The sequence below is a fragment of the Glycine max genome, chromosome 2 (assembly GCF_000004515.6).
Source record: "Glycine max cultivar Williams 82 chromosome 2, Glycine_max_v4.0, whole genome shotgun sequence".
Classification (NCBI taxonomy): domain Eukaryota; kingdom Viridiplantae; phylum Streptophyta; class Magnoliopsida; order Fabales; family Fabaceae; genus Glycine; species Glycine max.
This window is the reverse complement of record NC_016089.4, coordinates 46,638,321-46,660,012: the sequence shown is the minus strand read 5'-3', so window position 1 is coordinate 46,660,012 and position 21,692 is coordinate 46,638,321. Positions and strand designations below refer to the sequence as shown.

Below are 21,692 nucleotides of genomic sequence, written 5' to 3'. Positions count from 1 at the left end.
TTCCCTAATTCTAGACGCGTGGAATGTTAGGTTTCACAAAGATGAAAGTAATTGTAGGATATAATACATGTTACACAGTTGAAAATTGCAAGATAATAGTGTTTTGAGTCTTGCTAACACGTGCTTAGTTACTGATGAATGAATTAATAACATTTTTTTTAATAACGTACATTTAATTGCCTAGTGTTTCATAACTAATAAATGCACACACTTTCAAATTAAATCTACAATAACTAAATAAATAAAGAAAGAAAGAAATAAACAAACAAATAAATAGATAAACACTTGTCTTCACATGCAGTTTCGTTGGACTTGAATGATCTAAAGAGACTTATTGTACGTTGTTACTTGTATAGAAATTATGAACTTGGAAAGCAGCGAATTATGCTTAGTTTTACTAGCTGCGTAGGAATCGCATCCAATGCGAAATCCAACTATAAATATAAGATGGATACTTCATAAATGACAATTTATGATCCTTTATCTCCAATTGATAATATGGTGACTTTGCTAAGTTCTGATTTGTCCCATCAAAACCGCAGACCTGTATAATAAACTTGAGACTAGAAGTGATAGCAGGAATTTTGAGCTCAGAAACATAGAAACAGTTTACATGTGCAACTCCAAGATACTCCTGCACAGGTTCTAATGTTGTGCTTGAATTACCATATGCTAGCTGTGGTAGTTTCTCCACATACACATTGTAGTGTGGAAATACAATTCCTTTTCCTTCTTTCAGCTTCCAAGAAATTTTAAGACTAAGGACCCTTGAATCTTGAGGACCAGATTTCCAACTGATGTATTCACCATCAACTAGCCAGGAAGTAGAAACTGGAAAATCTGGCTTATAATTAGAAGTTTTGACTGTGATATGACCAAGAACCGCAAAATAATCAGTTGAGGAAGGCACAGTATGATCAGGGCCAAATGGTCTGGATTTCAGTTCTTTGGAAGTAGCATTTGGTCTATAGCACAAAGCATGGATTCCAGTGAGAATGTATCCATTCATTTCAATTGTACCTTCATGTATAACCCATCCAGGGGCATTTCCCTTGTGTTCACTTGTTAGGACTACTTTGCTAAATTTGCTTGACAGATGATCCACTCCATGGGAAGTGAGTAGTATAGACATTGTTTTGTTGATAGAAGAAGTGAACTCAAATACAAGTCCCAAAGAAGAGTTGTTGTCAGATTTCACCTGCATTTGCCAAAAACAGACTTCAGGTGTCAACTAGACTAAGAAAAGAGGGCACTGATAGAAGTCTCAAGTTGTATATACTACTATATAATGATTTTGGTGAACTAGTCTGCATGTGTGTGCAGTATACCATTGGTCAAGGAAACATACATACCCCACTTCCCTTCCCTCAAATAAGTAACCAGATTCAGCTCCTAAGAAGATAAACTATTTTTACACTTTTGTATTGACAGCTATTTCAGGTTAGATGAGCCTGATGGCCTGAGATATAAAGGTATAAAATCATTGGTGCATTTGCCTTTTGGGAGAGTTGGTTCATGACAAAGTATTAGAGTCTCTATGACCAGAAGGTCAAAAGTTCAACCCTTGCCACTCAAATTTCTAATAAACATTTGAATTTCAATACAAAGCTTGTGCATTTTTCCTAGTTCAAGCCCAAAGGTTTTTTACACGAAGTGGTGTGTGCTTGAAGATAAATTACAGTATTAGGTAGTACAGTTTTGTATCACATGGTCCCCACTAATCTCCACATGACATGTTATAAAGTGTTATTAATTTTTTCTTGTAAATCGAAAAGCTTAAATACATGTCATGTAGAGATTAGTTGGGATCATGGACAGGTGATGGTCCCATACCACCTAATAATTTATCATGCTTGAGATATACAAGTAATATTCATGTGGCTTTAGCTAACAGTTTAAGATTTTGAAAGACATGAGCATGCAACCTCCCTATCATGCTTCAAACCTGAGGATAGAGATATGTAAAAAAATTTCAGCAATTTTAGTAGAGATGATAGCTTACAGAATAAATGAAGTGGATAGGCAACTTGCTTAAAATGAACTCTCCTTGAAAGATTCGCCTCTTGAAGTAAGTTTCCTCTCCAAGAGATCCTTTGAATGTAATATTTCCCCCTCCACTATATGATGCTTCCTTCAAGCTACATTTTATAAGCAAGACAACATATACTTAATATCATATCTGAACTAGTACTAGTGGAATGTAGTAATTTAATACCTTGATTTAAAATAGAACAGAAAAGAAACGAGGCATACAGAATCATGGAAGGTTCTAATACTACAAAAACTAAAAGTACATACTAATACGAGAAGTGCTTGCACACTATCAGGTCAGTCATCAAACTCTATAAATAAGTTCCAGAAGCATATAACCGTAGCAATATCTGATAATTAATCATATTTCCATTCTCTTGTTACCAAAATAGGCCCTCAAAATTCAACAAGGGAAAGAAAGAACCTAATATCCTACGCTGAATTTTCTGCAGTGAATCTCTGTATCAGAGTTAATTTTGCAAGCTGTACTTCAAATAATATGAAATATGAAATGTACACATTCTGTTGGAATTTCCAGTTAAAGAAAATTATAAAGCATTGGATGTTTTGTCACTTACTCTACAATAAGTTGAATAGAATTTGCAGTTGAATCGGCAAACTCAAGGAGTGGCTGCACACAAAAAAAATGAATCAAATGAAGGTATCATGATAAAGAAACATGGCTATGATATATGTATGTGAATACTGGAAAACAAGTTTGTCATTCAATCATCATTTAACAAGTAACATTGACAGTAAATTTGAAGATTTCGAATAAATATTGGAGTATTCTCAAATGATCACAATATTTTACTTGTCATTCCATATTAGCTTTATTAGGTGGTGTTACTTAAAAACCAACCCTTAATCTTAGAAATGACAAAGAATTAAAAAAATGGAGTGCATATGCATTTTTGTTATTCTAGCTAGAAGTCCCACACAGGCTGGATTTCTTTCTCAAAAGCTTATAAAACGAAGCGTAAAATTTTAAGTAAGAAATCACACGTTAAAGAAGCTTCTTTATTTAGTTATCTTTGAAAAAAGAAACCTATTAGATGTGAGATTTCTTATTTTAGTTATCCTTGTAAAAAAAAACTTATTTGATGTGAAACTTCTTTCTTTATTTATCGAGAAAAAACTTATTTGATGTGGGACTTTGGACAATGCTCCCCTTAAAGGTTTAATGTGGCTTATTTGATGTGGGACTTTGGACAAAGCTCCCCTTAAAGGTTTAATGTGGCTTAGTGCCCTTGAAAACTTGGGTGATTCTTTTAAAATCATCCCAAATTTATTCATCTTTCTCTTTTATGTTTTTTGTTGTTAGAGAAGAAATGTAAAGAGTAAAACGCATTTCTCATATTATAAGGTTTTTTAGTGTTTGTATTCTCCAGTTTTAAGAATGTTATTGTTCTTTCCCTGAATTTAGAAAGAGGTCTTGTAATCTTTTTCATGTAGTGAAATTGTGTGCAAGTTCCTCTGGTACAATGGCCACTGAGGTTACAAAATATCAACATTGTAAATAGTTGAGCCAACACCTTAATCAGGTGCATACCTGAATACTTTGGGAAGAAATATTGCACCAAGTAGCATCTGATACTAGGTCTCCATCAACTGAAATATGATAACCGCGTCCCTGAAAGTAACAAAGAAAGGCGGCATTTGAATAATACAAATATATAAGTATCTTATCTAAAAATCTATTTCTTCTCCTTGATATGATTGCCAAAATAGTATCATCCAACAATAAAAAGGACGTGCAACACCTCACTCCTCACATACATTGTATTTAGTGAACTACGCGTAAAACATGTCTTGAAAAAGGGGTCTTAGGCTAGATTTCTAGTCACAGACAAATCGAGGGATTGATACCCATCTCAAGTCTCAAATGCTCTGTTAGGATGTTCCAGCAACGTTAGCTTATAAAAAAATCCAACCCCATTTCAACCCTCTGGCCAAAATGCATTGTTTCAGCTAAAAATTTAACAAACCAGTAAGGATGCCAAAGGAAAATTCTTAGTAGGTTACAAGTTAGAGATAATGATGTCATTATATTATACAGGATAGACATTAAATGCAATTAAAATTAATAAAGTTTTTCCGTGTACTGAGTTAAGCTAAAGCCTAAAGGTGAATAAAGAAAGCTCCCTCCTTTATGATGTTAAAATTTCCTAATCCACTCATCATTTGCATCTCAGAATCCACATTTTAATTTTATTCTTACAATTTTTACTGAAATCAAATTAAAAAAATTCCTATCAAATTCAGCATGAACAAAGTATCTTGGACAGTTTTTAATTCATACCGGCACCAACTGGCTTCCAAATGCACCACAACACAAACCAAAGTAGAGAAGTTAAGACACTTGGTAGAAAGGGGAAACAATTACAGTTCTTAACCTGATCAAAATTTGTGTAGAATGGTAGTGTTCCATGATACTTTCGCACTATGCCCCAAGATTTTTCCACGAGACCCCACCAACTGCATTGCCAAATGCATGGCCATGATTATGGAACTAATGCGAGTAACACATTCAAGGTAAGATCTGTCCATCATTAACTTAAAAGAAAAAGGTGACAATAAGATTGGAGTAAAAAAATTAAGACAGTTTTTGCTTAAATATTTTAGTCATTGACTTTTATGATGATTATTTCAAATAATTCGGGTGTTCGCTTTTGCTTTCACTTCTAGGATTTTAATGAACTCTTATTTGCTTTATGGTCAACTTCATTTGTTTCTAAATAAATTATAGTGCATCAGAAAGGCAAAAATACTGACAGCTACACATTACCGATTCTGAGCAGTCTCAAAATCTGGTTCTTGCTTAGTCTCGTAGACCCATCCAGGAGCAAATATTGCAGCAGAGACATCAGCTTTTCTTATTATATCAAGAGCAACATTTGTCTGGCACATTCATAATATAAAGTCAGGAAAACACTAGGAAAAACACAAATAGCCTTCGGCTTTACCAATGTTATTTGTCTCCTAATTCTCTTAACAAACTTATCTCCCCCACAAAATTTGAAAAGAAAGGGATACCATAAATATATTTTACATGCAATATTGAGGAGAAAACAGATTGCATAGACTTCTGTAAAATATGCAGTTCATGCACACCATATGAAGTTTATTAATTAATGTGAAACAAGCATTAAAACAAAAATTCAGAGCATATTCAAGTGTGATGGGAAAAATTCAGTGATACTATATGTTCCACTCAGGACAATTAAACATTGAATTCCAAATAAGTTTAAAAGCAGTACAATAAAACATAACTTGTAGCTATCAAATAAAAATGTGTATATGACACAGATCACATACATTCCACATTCCACCACCATATGTGTTCCTTCCAAATACATCAATCCCCGTATACACATCAAACTTTCGATCACCAGCAACAGCAGCAGATTGCCATGGATAGTCTTCCTACATTGTATTGATAATAATAATGTCCACTCAACAGATAAAACAATTGACCAAACAACAGTATCGAAGGAGCATAATTAAGCAATACCTGCCATGAATAATTTGTAAATATCCCATCACTTATATCAAAGAAAGGCTTATTATATTCATTTAATTCATTTTGCCACCATAGATGACCGTTAATAGTGACGCTGTCATACCTGCATGATCAATAAAGGACATAAAAAATCAATTGCTGATACGCTCCATTTCAGTAAAAAAAAAAAAATACAAGAATTGAGTGACTTCTAATGCAAACCATATCACTAGCGATCCAGGCACTGAAGAATGCATTGTTAATGATAAATGCTTGACAAACTCTTTTAAATTAGAAATCTGCTCCGGCTTCAATGTTACCTCTATGTTCAACTGCAATTGAGTTTTAGTATTTGAATAATTGAAAAGAATAAAAAAAAAAAAAGCAATTCTGCAAGGTATTAGACGATTATGCATCTATTTTTAGTACAAATATGCATGATTCCCCTAATATGATTCTCTTCGTAATGTAATTATTCTAAACTACGTATGTATCAGTGGCCAATGACAAAACTGCCAAAGAAAACACATCTTTTTATAAGCTTTATTAATAGCATGATCTTCAAAATTTTATAATCTCTTACTTTCTTCCAAATTTATTTCTTTTTCTATTTTTGGCAGTCTTTAGGCAACACAAACTCTTGATGGGATTTCAGTTTTAAGAACCCGCACTAACCATTCTAGAAGAATAATAAAATAATATCATATCATGATGTGAATATAAATCAATCATCAACTTAGGCAAGAAAAAATAATCAATAGAGATATTTATATAAACTATAATAATAGTACCAAACAGAGCTGAAAAATTGATTACCAGCCACCCGTCAAAGCCTAAATTAGCAGCAAGCTCTGCCAAATGTTTTGCATACATTTGGGCAGACTTCTTTGTTGAAAGTAGTTTATCACAGGCAGCCTTTCCCTCATTCCATTCAGTGATGAAAGTCCCCAGCACCTAGGAGATCAAGGGTACAATTACAATTTACAACAAAGAAAGTTCAAGTTAAAAGTTTCTTCAGTTGTTCAATTAGAAACAAGTCACAATATGCAATGGAAATGGAATTATATACTTATTCTGATTAAACATTTAGCAATAAATAATGAGACAAAATCTCCGAGTGAGAAACATACTCAAACGCCATAAACCATCATGCTTCCAAAAAACATTAGAAAATAAGTTTGGCTAGATTCACTATCTAAGCTCTAATTAGTTAAACTAAACCAACTCTAGAAGCTTATGATTGACCTTAACCTGTTAAACAGTACCGGTTAGTGCAGCTTATTAAAAAAAGTACCGGTTTATGCAAAGGAAAAAAATAATGTCACATTTACAAAGCTTACCAGTGTGGTTGTACTACCAGCTAGCTCCGAGCTCTCATATTGGACAGTGAGACAAACTGGTAGTGTACATTTGTTTCAATTTCACTCCTATTTGATTAAATTTTATATATTTTTTAATTTTTTATTTGATTAATAAAAAAAGAAGGATATTCTAGATAAATTCTAGCTAGATAAAAAACGCCACAATGAAGATGATTTTGTGATGTTTTTTCATTAATTATGGCAGTTTTTTTTTATGTGGGGACAAAATTCACCATGATTAATTTATAAAATGGGGGCAAAATTCCTAAAAAAAATATAAACAAAATTTGTGCCATTGTGAAACATTGAAGTTAAAAGTACAATTAAGCCTAAAAAAACAAAAAACATAAAAGGAATTTACCTTGTTGCATAAACTAAAATCAACTTAAATTTTATAGAATAAGTGATACGTTCCTTCACCTTTTTATATCAATCAATTTGATCCTCTTTCTTAAAGAAAAATATTTGGATTTAATCACTCTTATCTAAGAATTCATTGTTTTTTTTTTAAAGGAGTTTAATTGTTATTCAGTGTAAATTTTGTTCACTGTAAACTAATCACAATTCACGACAAGTTTAACTTTTAAGGTAAATAGAATAAGACTCAAGGTACTTAAAGATGTGTCATATCAATTCTTTTTTTTTTTAAATTTAGGAAGGATTAACTTTACATAATTTTTTTATATAAAAAATTTACATATTCTTAAAGTTTGAGAAATAAATTCATCTATATGAAAGTGCACAGCTTTTGACTACATTTAACTAAAAATATAAAATCTAAAAGCATATTTTTCTTAAGTTTATAAAAGTTAGTTTTATCTAACTTTTTCAAAAGCTAAGAGGCATAGGTTAATATTAGTTTACAGGAGATGTTCAATTTATATTATTTTTCTTATTTTTTTCCCAAATACTTCTGAATTTTGTTATATCTAAACAAGGGCAATTTATAAGCCAAAGTGAAAATCTTACATAAGCAACTAACTAGTAGTTAATTAGTACCTTAACACCATGACGATGAGCTGTATTAATCCAAGAAGGAGGAGGGAGCGTGACAAGATTGTGAGAGAAGTAGACAAACACATCTATCAAATGCCAGTGCCATATGGCATAGGCTTCAGCATTAGTGTCTCCCTGAACCCACTTATCATCTACATAACCCCCAGCCATATCATGGCACACTAGTATTCTTCTACGATTAGGCAATGGTGCAGAGTAGCCACTTTCAATAGGAACTGATGAAGCTTTGTTAAAAGGGTAGTGAAAGGACTCATAGTAGGAGCGTGACTCCAACTCCTTTAGGGTCTTTATTGGATATGATATGGGCACGGAGGGTTGCTTAGGATCAAACTTGGACTCTGAATTGTTGGAGTGAGACATTATTGTGAGAGGTTTTGCTAGAACAAAACAAGTATGTTTCGGATAGTCTATGAATATTATTGGCAAGTTATATGGACTCCAAGTAGACGAGGAACGTATTAATTATCAAGTTACGCACGGATCACGGCAAGCACAAGTCACCGTTTACTCTCATTGACTTTACTTGGCAAGTGGAAAACGTACATTTATAGTGAATCTACATAGAGTATTGCCTAATCTATCTATCTATATATACTTCTAGATCCAGACATGAATATTATTCCTTTACTTTTTTTTTTTTAACAAAGAGGGTCAATCGCCCAATAAAATTAAAGTATCCTATCCTATCCTTCCACCCATTCCCAAACTTCCTTACATTAGCACCATTTTATTCCTTTCAAAACCACCAGCAATTATCATATTTCCATATATCACAGATATATACACAGCAGTTACACTACACTGTGCAACACCGTGCCACAATCTGTAACTAAACTACCTTCATCCACTTCTAAAGCCATTCCACTGACCACATATACTATTTATATGGACGTATTGGATATACAAGTATAGATAGATAAAAATTAATATCATAATATGATATCATGATGCAGAACATTTACTTACTCCCAGTAGCCTTCCTTGACTCCTCGTATCATGTGTATTCCTATTACTTAACTACAATCCTCCCATTTGGTAAATATTACCATTCGTGTAGTATATATTTCTATAACTGCACTCCCCTCAAACCCAACAACAGTGAATCATCTCGGTTTGGACCTCAAACATTCAATTGGATTCAATATTATCCACACTGCTAAAGGGTACCAGAACCCCTTTCTTTTTCACCTTAAGCCATTACCATCCAGTCCTCTCCCTCCAACCCTCCACCAACACCAACTGCTAGTCCCTGGAATTGTTGGAATTGACTGCGCATATCATTATTCACGACAGTGGACACACCAAGCCAATCAAAACATAGGTACCACACTTTGGAAAATCACTCACACTCATAAAACAAGTGATTAGTGGTTTCTATCTTTTTCATTAATATTTGTTTTGAAAAAATATATTTAGAGTAATTTTTAATTACTTATCAATTAAAAAAGTTACACTTAGAGCATATGAAAAGGGTCTTGCTAACCAATGTCTTAAGAATATTGGTTAAGGAAATAAAAATAATTTTTTTTAATGTGTAAATCATATATAGGAGAATGCAAAAAAACTCATTTAAAAAATAAAATACATGAAGACATGAAGCCTCACAATGAAAACATGAGAGGAATTGCAACTGCCGTTGTTGCTTCTTTTGAACTTTTAAATTAAAAGATGCTGAATTATGTATGACAGCAGTTGAATAGAACAAAACCAATAATAGTAATTTAAAATACAGTAAATGACAAATATGTGACAATCTGAAATTTTGCTTCTTTGTGGAGACAAAGGAAAGTGAAAGTAGCTAGGAACCACATTTATATTTTGAGGGCTCGAGGACAATACTTCTAAAAGAAACTTTGTTTTGGAAATCAGCAGATGCCTTCATGCCACTAACCCACTGTCTTTCAGTTCGTTTCTCTTTGACTTTGTTTTATTTTATTATTTCAGTTATTTAAGTCGAAGCAAGATTTTCTGGAACTCTGCTTCAACAGCAGCCAAATAAACATTATGCACAAAAAAGGCTACACTATATTGAACTTCAAGCTATCCATATATCTATTAATTATTTTTGCGCGTCGCCATATATGTATACAAGCAAAACCGTTTTGGTGTAAATTCAAATGTTCAAACTCACACAAAGTTGAAAGTTGTGTACGATAATTTTGTCTTTTAACACGGGCCTAGGTAATGAATTAATAATGAAATTTTTTTTATCAGAAATTATGTTAGGATACATTAATAATATCTTTTAATAAAAACTTCTTACTTTATACAAATACTCTTAGAACACTAATTTACATTTGCTTAGTGTTTTATAGCTAGAAAATGCACCACGCTTTTTGACTAAATCTACAAATAAAAAAGTAAACAAGCACTTGGCTTCACAGTTTCATTGGATTTAAATAATCTGAAGAGATTTATTGTGCCTGGTTACTTGTATAGAAAATATGAACTTGGAAAGCAGCAAATAATGCTAAGTTTTATTCATTGCAGCATAAGCGTGGCATGCAATGCCAAATCTAAATATAAGATACATACTTCCTTAATAGGAGGTCTGATAAATTCAAAATGACAATTTAGAGACCTTTTATCTCCAATTGATAATATGGACAGTCTTCTAAATTCCGATTTGTCCCATCAAAATCGCAGACCTGTATAATAAATTTGAGACTAGAAGTGCTAGCAGGAACTTTGAGCTCAGAAACATAGAAACAGTTTACATGTGCTACTCCAAGATACTCCTGCACAGGTTCTAATGTTGTGCCTGAATTACCATCTGCTAGCTTTGGTGGTTTCTCCACAAACACATTGTAGTGTGGAAATGCAAAATTCTTTCCTTTCAGATTCCAAGAAATTTTAACACTGAGGATCCTTGAATCCTGAGGACCAGATTTCCAATGTATGTATTCACCATCAACTAGCCAGGAAGTAGAAATTGGAAAATCTGGTTTATAATTAGAAGTTTTGACTGTGATATGACCAAGAACCGCAGAATAATCTGTTGAGGAAGGCGCAGTATGACCAGGACCAAATGGTCTGGATTTCAGTTCTTTAGAAGGAGCATTTGGCTTATAGCACAAAGCATGGATTCCAGTGAGAATGTATCCATTCATTTCAATTGTACCTTCATGTATAACCCATCCAAGGGCATTTCCCTTGTGTTCACTTGTTAGGACTACTTTGCTAAATTCGCTTGACAGATGATCCATTCCATGGGAAGTGAGTAGTACAGACATTGTTTTGTTGATGGTAGAAGTGAACTCAAGTACAAGTCCCAATGAAGAATTGCTATCAGATTTCACCTGCATTTGTCACAGACTTCAGGAGTCAAATAAACAAAGAAAAGCCGGTACTGATAGGAATCTCAAATTGTATATAATGATTTTGGTGAACTAGTCAGCATGTGCACTATACCATTGGCCAAGGAAATATATATACCCCAGTTCCCTTCCCTCAAATAAGTAACCAGATTCAGCTCCCTAAGAAAGATAAACTACTTTTTAGTAAATTTTTATTTAGACTGCTTATTGACAGCTATTTCAGGTTAGATGATTCTGATGGTCAGACATATAAAAGTATAAAATCATTGGTGCATTTACCTTTGGGAGAGTTGGTTCATGACGTAGTACTAGAATCTCTATGACCAAGAGGTCTAAAGTTCAAGCCCAAAGAATTCTTACAAGTAGGGTCATGCTCGAGATATGTAAGACTAAAAAGGTTTCATGCCCTTCAGCTAACAGTTTAAGATTTTGAAAGAGATGGGCATGCAACCTCCCTATCATACTTCAAACTTGAATGTAATATTTCAATAGAGGTGATCAGGTGATAGCTTACAGAATAAAAGAAATGGATAGGCAGCTTGCTTAAAATGAACTCTCCTTGAAAGATTCTCCTCTTGAAGTAAGTATCCTTTTCAAGAGATCCTTTGAATGTAATATTCCCCCCTCCGTTATATGATGCTTCCTTCAAGCTTCATTTTATAAGCAATAAAACAAATACTTGTTTATAAAGGAGGCATACAAAATTATCATAGGTTGTAATATTACAAAAAACTAAAGATAAATAATAATATGAGAAGTGTTTGCACACTATCAGGTTAGCCATCAAACTCTATAAATAAGTTCCAGAAGAACATAACGGTAGCAATATCTGATAATTAATCATATTTCCATTCTCTTGTTACCAAAATAGGCCCTCAAAATTCAATAAGGGAAAGAAAGAACCTAATATCCTACGCTGAATTTTCTGCAGTGAATCTTTGTATCAAAGTTAATTTTGCCAGCTGTACTTCAAATAATATGAAATATGAAATATACATATTCTGTTGGAATTTCCAGTTAAAGAAAATTATAGAGCATTGAATGTTTTATCACTTACTTTACAATAAGTTGAATAGAATTTGCAGTTGAATCGGCAAACTCAAGGAGTGGCTGCACACACAAAATGAATCAAATGAAGGTATCATGATAAACAAACATGGCTATGATATATGTATGTGATTACTGGAAAACAAGTTTGTCATTCGATCATCATTTAACAACTAGAATTGACAATTGACAGTGAACTTGAAGATTTGGAATAAATATTGGAGTATTCTCAAATGATCACAATATTTTACTTGTCATTCCAGATTAGCTTTATTAGTGGTGTTACTTAAAAACCAACCCTTAATCTCAGAAATGATAAAGAATTAAAAAAATGGTGTGCATATAAATTTTTGTTATTCCCCATTTAGAAGTCCCACACCAGGTGAATTTCTTTCCTAAAAGCCTGCAAAAGAAGCTCAAATAATATTTGAAATAAGAAGTCTTACATTGGGTAAGTTTTTCCCTTTAAAGATTTAATGTAGACTTTTGTTTTTCCTTGAAAACCTATAAAAGAAAGCTTAGGTGATTCTTTTGATGATCCCAAACTTATTCATCTTTTCTCTTGTAGTTTTTTTTTTTTTTTTGTTAGAGAAGAAATGTAAAAAGTAAAACCATTTTTCCTATGTATAAGGTTTTTTAGTGCTTGTATTCTCCAATTTTAAGAGTGTCATTATTTTCTCCTTGAATTTAGAAAGGTCTTGTAATCTTTTCCATGTAGTGAAAATTGTCGGTAAGTTCTTGTAGTACAATGGCCGCACTGAGGTTATAAAATATCAATATTGTAAATAGTTGAACCAACACCAAGAAAAAGTCTTTATCAGGTGCATACCTGAACACCTTGGGAAGAAATATTGCACCAAGGAGCATCTGATACTTGGTCTCCATCAACTGAAATATGATAACCGCTTCCCTGAAAGTAACAGAATGGGTACATTTGAATAATAAGGATCACAAAAGTATCTGATAAAGAAGTCTATTGCTTCTCCATAGATTGTATTGAGTGAACTACATGTAAAGTATGCCTTGAAACAAAAGGGGTCTAGCCCAGATTTCTAGTCATAGGTAAACTGAGGTATGAGGGATTGATACCCATCTCAAATCTCAAATGCTCTATAAAAAATATCCAACCCCGTATCAATCTCATGGCCAAAATGCAGTGTTTCAGCTAAAAAATTAACAAACCAGTAGGAACTCCAAAGGGAATCTCTTAGGAGGTAACAAGTTAGAAATACTGATGTCATTGTAATATATATATAGGATAGGCATTAAAAGCCACTAAATTTAACTAAAATTTTCTGTGTACTCAGTTAAGCTAAAGGAGAATAAACGAAACTCTCTCTTCTATGATGTTAAAATTTCGTAATCCACTGATGATTTGCATCTCAGAATTCACATTTTATTCTTAGAATATTTTTTACAGAAATAAAATTAAAAAGAAATCCTTTCAAATTCAACATGGACAAAGTATCCTGGAGGACTTTTATTTCATACCAGCACCAGCAGGCTTTCAAATGCACTACAACACACATATTCAAGTAGAGAAGGCATGGAACTTTGTAGAAAGGGTGCAGTTACAGTTCTTAACCTGATCAAAATTTGTGTAAAATGGTAGTGTTCCAAGATACTTTCGCGTTATGCCCCAAGATTTTCCCACGAGACTCCACCAACTGCAATGCCAAATGTATGGCCATGATTATGCACTAATGTGTGAGTAACACTTCAAAGTGTGATCTCTCCATCATTAACATAAAAAGAAAATTTGACCATATAAATTTGGTATCCACAACCACAACCCATATGAAACAACAATGAGCAACTTGATTTGTTTCTGAATAAATTATAATGCATGAACCTTGTGACACATTTATCAATTCGTAGAAAGGAAAAATATTGACAGCTACAGCTACACATTACCGATTCTGAGCAGTCTCAAAATCTGGTGCTTGCTTAGTCTCGTAGACCCATCCAGGAGCAAATATTGCAGCAGAAACATCATCTTTTCTTATTACATCAAGAGCAGCATTTGTTTGACACATGCATAATATAACATCAGGAAAACACTAGAAAAAAATATAACATTCCATTTTTCGTAGACTAAATTAAAAAAGATTATTATTTATAAATAAATAGAGTTTTATAAAATGATAAGGTTTTTTATAATTAAATAAACAAGGAGAAATATATTTCGCATCGTAGTCTTTTCTTTTTCCGCTAAAACTCAAAATTGTTTCGATAAAATTATGATTCCAGATTCCTTAACCGTTGGATTGTCGTAAAATTTTGATATGTTGTTCGAGATTCAATTCTGCACACCTTCACCGTTAGGATTTGTAAGATAATATTCATGAAGGGAGATAATGGGATCACACGAAGACAGTACAAATGGAGGCTTCAATACCTTCTCCTTCTCTCTAATGTTGGGAACCCTATCAAAGCAATAAGAGGAAAAAATTGAGGAATCTCAGAAAATTGCTAGAGATTCCGCTATCGCTGTCAGAAGACACGTGAGCCCGTTTAGAGGTAAGGAATGAATTATTCACAATTGGGAATTAGTAAGAACATCTATAGGGATACTTAGAGGATTTAAATTGAGGTTTATTTTGGGGTGTTTATTAAATTATAATTTTTCCTTTACAATTATAAATACAATATTATTGTCCTTAGTACCAATTGATGTTTTGATAAGAATTGATTGATAAATTTGAGTGTTCTTGATGTTTTTTGTTTTGACCCATAATTTTGATATAATTGTGTGAAATTATTTGAGGGGTTTTACTGTTCATGTTGTGATAAACCTTTTGTATAAATTATTATAGTGAGATTATGAAATGATGATTCAAATTGTGAGTATGTAATAAATTAAACCTATGATGAATGGTGAAATAAATGTGTATTGAGATGTGTGTATTGAGTTGTGAGCTATGAAATGTGCAATCACACAATTGTAAGACCATTTAAGGACGACGAGTATTGTAATGGAATCCACTGTGCGAACCCGACGAGATAAAATGATTTTAAAAAAATAATTGAGTAGTTGTGTGTATTACATCGTTCATAGATAAAGTGTATATGATTCATGAGGTGTGATAACGTGTTAAATTGAGATTATACCATTGTGATTGAGATTGAGTGTAAGTGATAAATTGAGTATGTATATGATTGAGATATATATGTGCATTGAGATGTTGTGTGCATTGAGTTATAAACTATGAATTATACAATCACACGATCATAAGACCGTTTAAGGGCAACGAGTTAATGCTAAGACCCTTTAAGGGCGACGAGTTAATGCTAAAACCCTTTAAGGGTGATGAGTTAATGCTAAGACTCTTAAAGGGCGACGAGTTAAAACTATTTTGAGAATAACTGAGGAGTCGTGTGTTTTGTACAATTCATAGATAGAGTCTGTGTGCTAAAATATTTTTTTGGGTTGGACTTCTGAATCAGGAGGGAGAGGCCCTGACGAACTCTTCAAAGTGTAGGCCTTGAGGGTCACCCGGTTTGAGTGCTCCTTTAAGCCTATGTTGATCTCATATGGTTGGAGCATTTTCGCAAAACACTCTGACCCTGACTGGTTTTCCTATGATTATGATCTTACCTAGTGAGAGTGACTTGACTTGCTAGTGTGTGGTTTGTCTTGTCATGTACTCCTAGGCGCCCGACGAAATTTTTCACTAACATGGTACCGCATTGCATATAAGATTGAGTCTTAATGTATATGTTGTATAACGCTTGTGTATTGATCGATATTGATTGACTTGGTGATATTGTGTGTTGATAATTTGGTGAAAATGAATGAGACATGTTGTGTTATGATGTGATGTTGGGTGATAAAGTAGTGAAATGATGTGAGCTATGTTTAAGTATGTTTTATTTTGTTTTTATGATATTTACACCTACATGTTGTCTCATTACTCTTCATTAGTTAAAAATATGATAACTCACTCCCGGTGTGCTATTTGTGTTTGGATCCTGTGATGATCTTGAACCTTGTGTTCGTGAGAGCAGATGAATAGGTGAATGACTATAAAAAACCTGATGCTAGAGGACATGGGAACACAATGCTCTGATAGGATGTGACATTAGAGTATATGTTTTATATTAATTGTATAAAGTTTTAAACGACCTTGTTTTGAGTCGAAGTGAATTTATTATTTATTTGGACAAGTTTTATTATCATGTTAGAAAGGTGAATGTGAGTCTTCTACCCTCTTGAAAGATTTGTATTTAAATGTATTTTAAATTTTTTTAATTAAGTTTGATTTCTTATTTTTTTTATTATTAGTACATATATGTATGGGGTAGAGGGTGTCACAAGAAACACAAGTATCCTTCAACTCTACCAATCATAAACTAATACTTGTTCAATATTATTTGTCTCCAAATTCTTTTTACAAACTTAACTCCCACAAAATTTCATAGAAAGGCATATCGTAAATATAATTTAAATTCACCAATATGGCACAAAACATATTAATTAGCATTTGGTTGAAGCAAAATGTTATTAAAAGCATCAAGAGTCATACAGAACTAAGTAATTTTAGAAAAGTTCAATATAATTACCCAGTAATTTTAGAAAAGTTCAATATAATTACCCTCAACAGTAACATCAGATAATGCATATAGATGTTCACTAGTAATCTATTAAATTAGGTGAATCATGGATGTTTACTAACGCAAGAAACAAAAATTCATGTAAGGGAAAAAGTTGGGTGCTTCAGTATGTGAAGGTTGTCATAAGGAACTTCTAGGAATGCAGTTGCATAGCACTAAAAAGAACATCCACAATAATATCAATAGTACACTAAAGCGAAATCAGTGCTATAGGACTATTATTATCTCTAGATTACTATGTAAAATCACGCTTAAGGATAATTATTACCTTATTAATGAATTTGAATGCAAAGAACACAATATCTATTCCTGAACCTGTTAATAAAACTGAAAAGATTTAATTTTCTTATACTGAGGCAGTTGTAGTGTAGTCAAGTGAAAATCAGAAAGGAAAACACTTTGAAAAACAGATTGCATAGACTAGTGTAAAATATGAAGTTCATGTACCATGTGATTTTTATTAATTAATGTCACATTAACATTAAAACATAATGCAATTCATATTCAAGTGTGATGGGCGAAATTCAGTTATACTGTATGTTCCATTCAGGACAATTAAACATTGAATTCCAAATAAGTTTAAAACTAGTATAATAAAACATAATATGCAACTATCAAATAAAAATGTGTATATGACACATATCACATACATTCCACATTCCACCACCATATGTGTTCCTTCCAAATATATCAATCCCCATGTACACATCAAACTTTCGATCACCAGCAACAGCAGCAGATCGCCTTGGATAGTCTTCCTACATTGTATTGATAACAATAAAATTAACTCACAGAAAATAACAATTGACTAAACAGCAGTATTGAAGCAGCATGGCAGGGGAACATAAGCAATACCTGCCATGTGTAATTTGTAAATATCCCATCACATATATCAAAGAAAGGCTTATTATGTTCATTTAGTTCATCTTGCCACCATAGATCACCATTAATAGTGACACTGTCATACCTGCATGATCAAGAAAGGGCATGAAAGTCAATTGCTGGCACCTTCCATTTCAGTAAAAAAAAATCATAAAAATTGTGTCTTCTAATGCTCACCATATCACTAGTGATCCAGGCACTGAAGAATGCGTTGTTAATGATAAATGATTGACAAACTCTTTCAAATTAGAAATCTGTTTTGGCTTCAATGATACCTCCATATTCAACTGCAATTGAGTGTTGCTATTTGAATCATTGAAAAGAATTTTAAAAAATGGCATGCTTCAAAGTATTAGAAGATTAATTATGTATATTTATCTCAATGATGAAAAATTGATTACCAGCCATCCATCAAAGCCTAAATTAACAGCAAGCTCAGCCAAGTGTTTGGGCAGACTCCTTTGTTGCATACATTTGGGCAGACTCCTTTGTTGAAAGCATTTCATCACAGACAACCGCTCCCTCATCCCCTTCAGTGATGAAAGTCCCCAGCACCTAAGAGATTTAGGGTACAATTACAACAAAGAAAGTTCAAGAGCCATAAAACATTTAGCAATAAATAATGTGATGCTTATTTAATTCGAATTTAGTCAGGTAAAGAAAATGAATTATCTGGTTATCCTGATTAAAACATTTGGCAACAAATAATATGGCAATAAACATTTGACAATGGTTAGATTTACCTTCTACTAATCTCTGATCAGTTAAACTAAACCAACTCTAGAAGCTTATGATTGACCTTAACCAGCACCGGTTAATGCAAAATTAAAATAACTTATCACATTTTTAAAGCTTACAACTGTGGTTATACTATCAGCCAGCTCTGAGCTCTCATATTTGATGCCGGTTCAATCTATTTTATCTTCTTATTCTCTTTTCTAAATACTTCTCAAAAAAAAATCAGCCAATTTCAAAGCTAAAGTGAATATCATACATAAGCAACAAGTAGTAATAATTACTTAGTACCTTAACACCATGACGATGAGCTGTATTAGTCCAAGAAGGAGGAGGGAGAGTGACGAGATTATGAGAGAAGTAGACAAACACATCTATCAAATGCCAATGCCATATGGCATAGGCTTCAGCATTAGTCCCTCCCTGGACCCACTTATCATCTAAGTACCCTCCAGCCATATCATGGCACACTAGTATTCTTCTACGATTAGGCAACGGTGCAGAATGGCCACTTTCAATTGGAACTGAAGCTTTGTTGAAAGGGTAGTGAAAGGACTCATAGTAGGAGCGTGATTCCAGATCCTTGAGGGTCTTTATTGGATACGATATGGGCACGGAGGGTTGCTTAGGATCAAACTCCGACTCTGAATTAATGGAGTGAGACATTATTGTATGTGACACAATAATATTATGAGAGCTTTTGAGTTGTTTGTAGAACCAAAAAACCAAGTATATATGTTTCGGACAGTCTAAGAATATGGACTCGAAGAAGACGAGGAACCATATGCTACCAGTTATCAACACCAAGTCACTGTTTACTCTCATTGACTTCATAAGACAACACATTTATGGTCGATATATAATCAGTACAATTCACTATTGCCTAATAATTTCCACATGGGGGGTACTACTTCTTGAGAGTAATCACAACTTTTTTTTTATTACTAAAATATGATTATTTAAAGGAATTTGGGAATATTCGCACGTGAACGAAGACTTCCACCAAAAAAATGTATATTATATAACATTACTCATATAGTAGAGTGATTTAATTTTAGCGTGTGAAATATTCCATTTCCTAGATGAAGTATATGATAAATAGAAATCAACAAAGTATCTTTAACTACAACTCATTATTTTTAGAAATGACACATCTGGATTTTCCATATTCTAGCCAAGTGAAATATTTATAAATTGTTATTAATTTCTTAAAACTATATATCAAAAACTCAATATTAGACTACAGTTAAATTAGTATTGATAAAAAAGACTACAGTTAAGTTTTCGAACCAAATCTTTTTCCACTATTGAGCAATGCTCATTGCTAAACTATATTGTACATAAAAGGCTTTCAATTCGATTAATTAATAGTAAAAAAACAAACTTTTGCACTTTAGCGAGCCTCTTTGTTTAATTACTATACATATTTCACATGCATTCAGGGATTAATATAAAATTCAAAATGCAACTTTAGAGACTTTTGATAATTTTCTTTAATTCAGAGAAGAAAGTAAAAACGCCATATAAATTAAAAGACTAAAATTGTCATTTACTGAAAAAATATACATTTACATGGACTAAAATAATTGTTAAAAGAAAAATAAAAAATCAACCCAGCAGCATGTTAATCCAACTCAACTCATCTCAAATTTGTTTTATGAGTGAGTTACATTAAACGGATTATAATGAATCAATAGATTAAGTGACTTACCAACCTCCACCCCCTTTAACTTGTTAGACGAGTCAGCTTCAATGAGTTTTTTTTTTTTCTTAACTCATTTGGATTTGGTCTTCCTATGAAATGAGGGTGTTGTTACGCGCAGTATGCAAATTGCTGGTACAACATCACTTGCGTAATTCTCATTTTGTCCTTCCATAAGTGGTTCAAATGATTTTTTTAAATTTTTTTTTCAAAAATATGTTTTACAAGTTAATTTAAAATTAATGGTTCAAACAAGAATCAAAGTTATGACTTTCACATTATTAGCATGAGGTTTTAACCAACTAAGCTAATAAACCAATTATGTTATAAAATAATTAATGTCGCTATATATAACATTAAAATTTTTAATGTATATTTAATGCGCATGAAAATTTAGGTAATAAATTTTGTGGCAATTAATTTTGATATAATAATTAATATGTTTACATATATGAATTTTTATGAAACCTATGATTTTCATTTAAAATTTATATATGTAAAAAATTACATTATTAGATCAAAATTAATTGTAATAAGGTCAAAAAATATATTAATAAATTTATGTTAATAAACCTATGATTTTTATTTACAATTTATATATGTAATCAAATTAATTATTAGATCAAAATTAATTGTTATAAAATTTATTATCTAAATATACATGTGCATTAAATATACATTAGAAATTTTAGTGTTACATATAATGACATTAATTATTTTATAATATAATTGGTTTATTAGCTCAATTGATTAGAGTATCGTGTTAATAACGCGAAAGTCACATATTTGATTCATGCCCAATCCATAAGCCTCATATGGATTGTAAGAGGCTTACAGATTGTCCATTCCGTATCAGTTTTACAGAAAGGCAAAATGGGAATTGCATAAGTTATGCGGGGTGTAATAGCAATTTTCATGGTGCGCGTAGCAACACCCATGAAATGATGTGTGGGCTGGATGGAGTCTAGTTTAACAAAATGATGGGCTTGGGCATCAACCAATAATATGGATTTGCGGACACTAAACAATAAGATGGGTTTTCCCAAATGAAGTATGGTTACTTAATAGTTGCTTACTGCACCTTCACTTTTGTTTCCTGTACCTTTTAAGCTTTCTAAACACCTAATCTGGAATGTATGATTGCATTCTGAAAAGGCCTTTCCGGAATATAAAAATTTACATTCCGGGTTAAGTGCAGGAAGTAATTTCCTTAGATTGTGTTTGATAAGACATTTTAATTAGCTTTTAACTTTTTTTACTAACCTAAAAGTTTGTTTGACAGTTTGATAAACAAATTTTTTTAATAAATTCTTGATTTTTATTAGACACTACTTGAAGTAATATTTTTTTAATTCTAACTTGTTTATATTTATCCTCTTTTTGTCTTAAATATTTATTAGATTTCTTTTTTAATCTTTTCAATGTGTAAAATTTCCTACCTTAGTAGAAGATATCAAGTAGTCTTGGACCATCTTCTATCTATA

At 32.4% G+C, this 21,692-nt stretch overlaps 1 protein-coding gene and 1 pseudogene across 1 annotated transcript; both read right to left on the bottom strand.

The window, feature by feature from the left end:
- Positions 1-82: 82 nt before the first annotated feature.
- Positions 83-8,370, bottom strand: LOC100786609 (cytosolic endo-beta-N-acetylglucosaminidase 1). The gene is made up of 11 exons (XM_003518375.5): positions 7,894-8,370; positions 6,350-6,487; positions 5,756-5,865; positions 5,546-5,657; positions 5,350-5,457; positions 4,820-4,932; positions 4,428-4,509; positions 3,584-3,664; positions 2,610-2,662; positions 2,003-2,138; positions 83-1,198 (listed from the first exon to the last, which is right to left on the bottom strand). The coding sequence occupies exons 1-11, from the start codon at positions 8,269-8,271 to the stop codon at positions 398-400; spliced, it is 2,112 nt and encodes a 703-aa protein (XP_003518423.1). The 5' UTR covers positions 8,272-8,370; the 3' UTR covers positions 83-397.
- A 1,907-nt stretch (positions 8,371-10,277) lies between these two features.
- LOC100786099 (cytosolic endo-beta-N-acetylglucosaminidase 1-like) lies at positions 10,278-19,321 on the bottom strand (annotated as a pseudogene).
- Between the last annotated feature and the right edge of the window lie 2,371 nt (positions 19,322-21,692).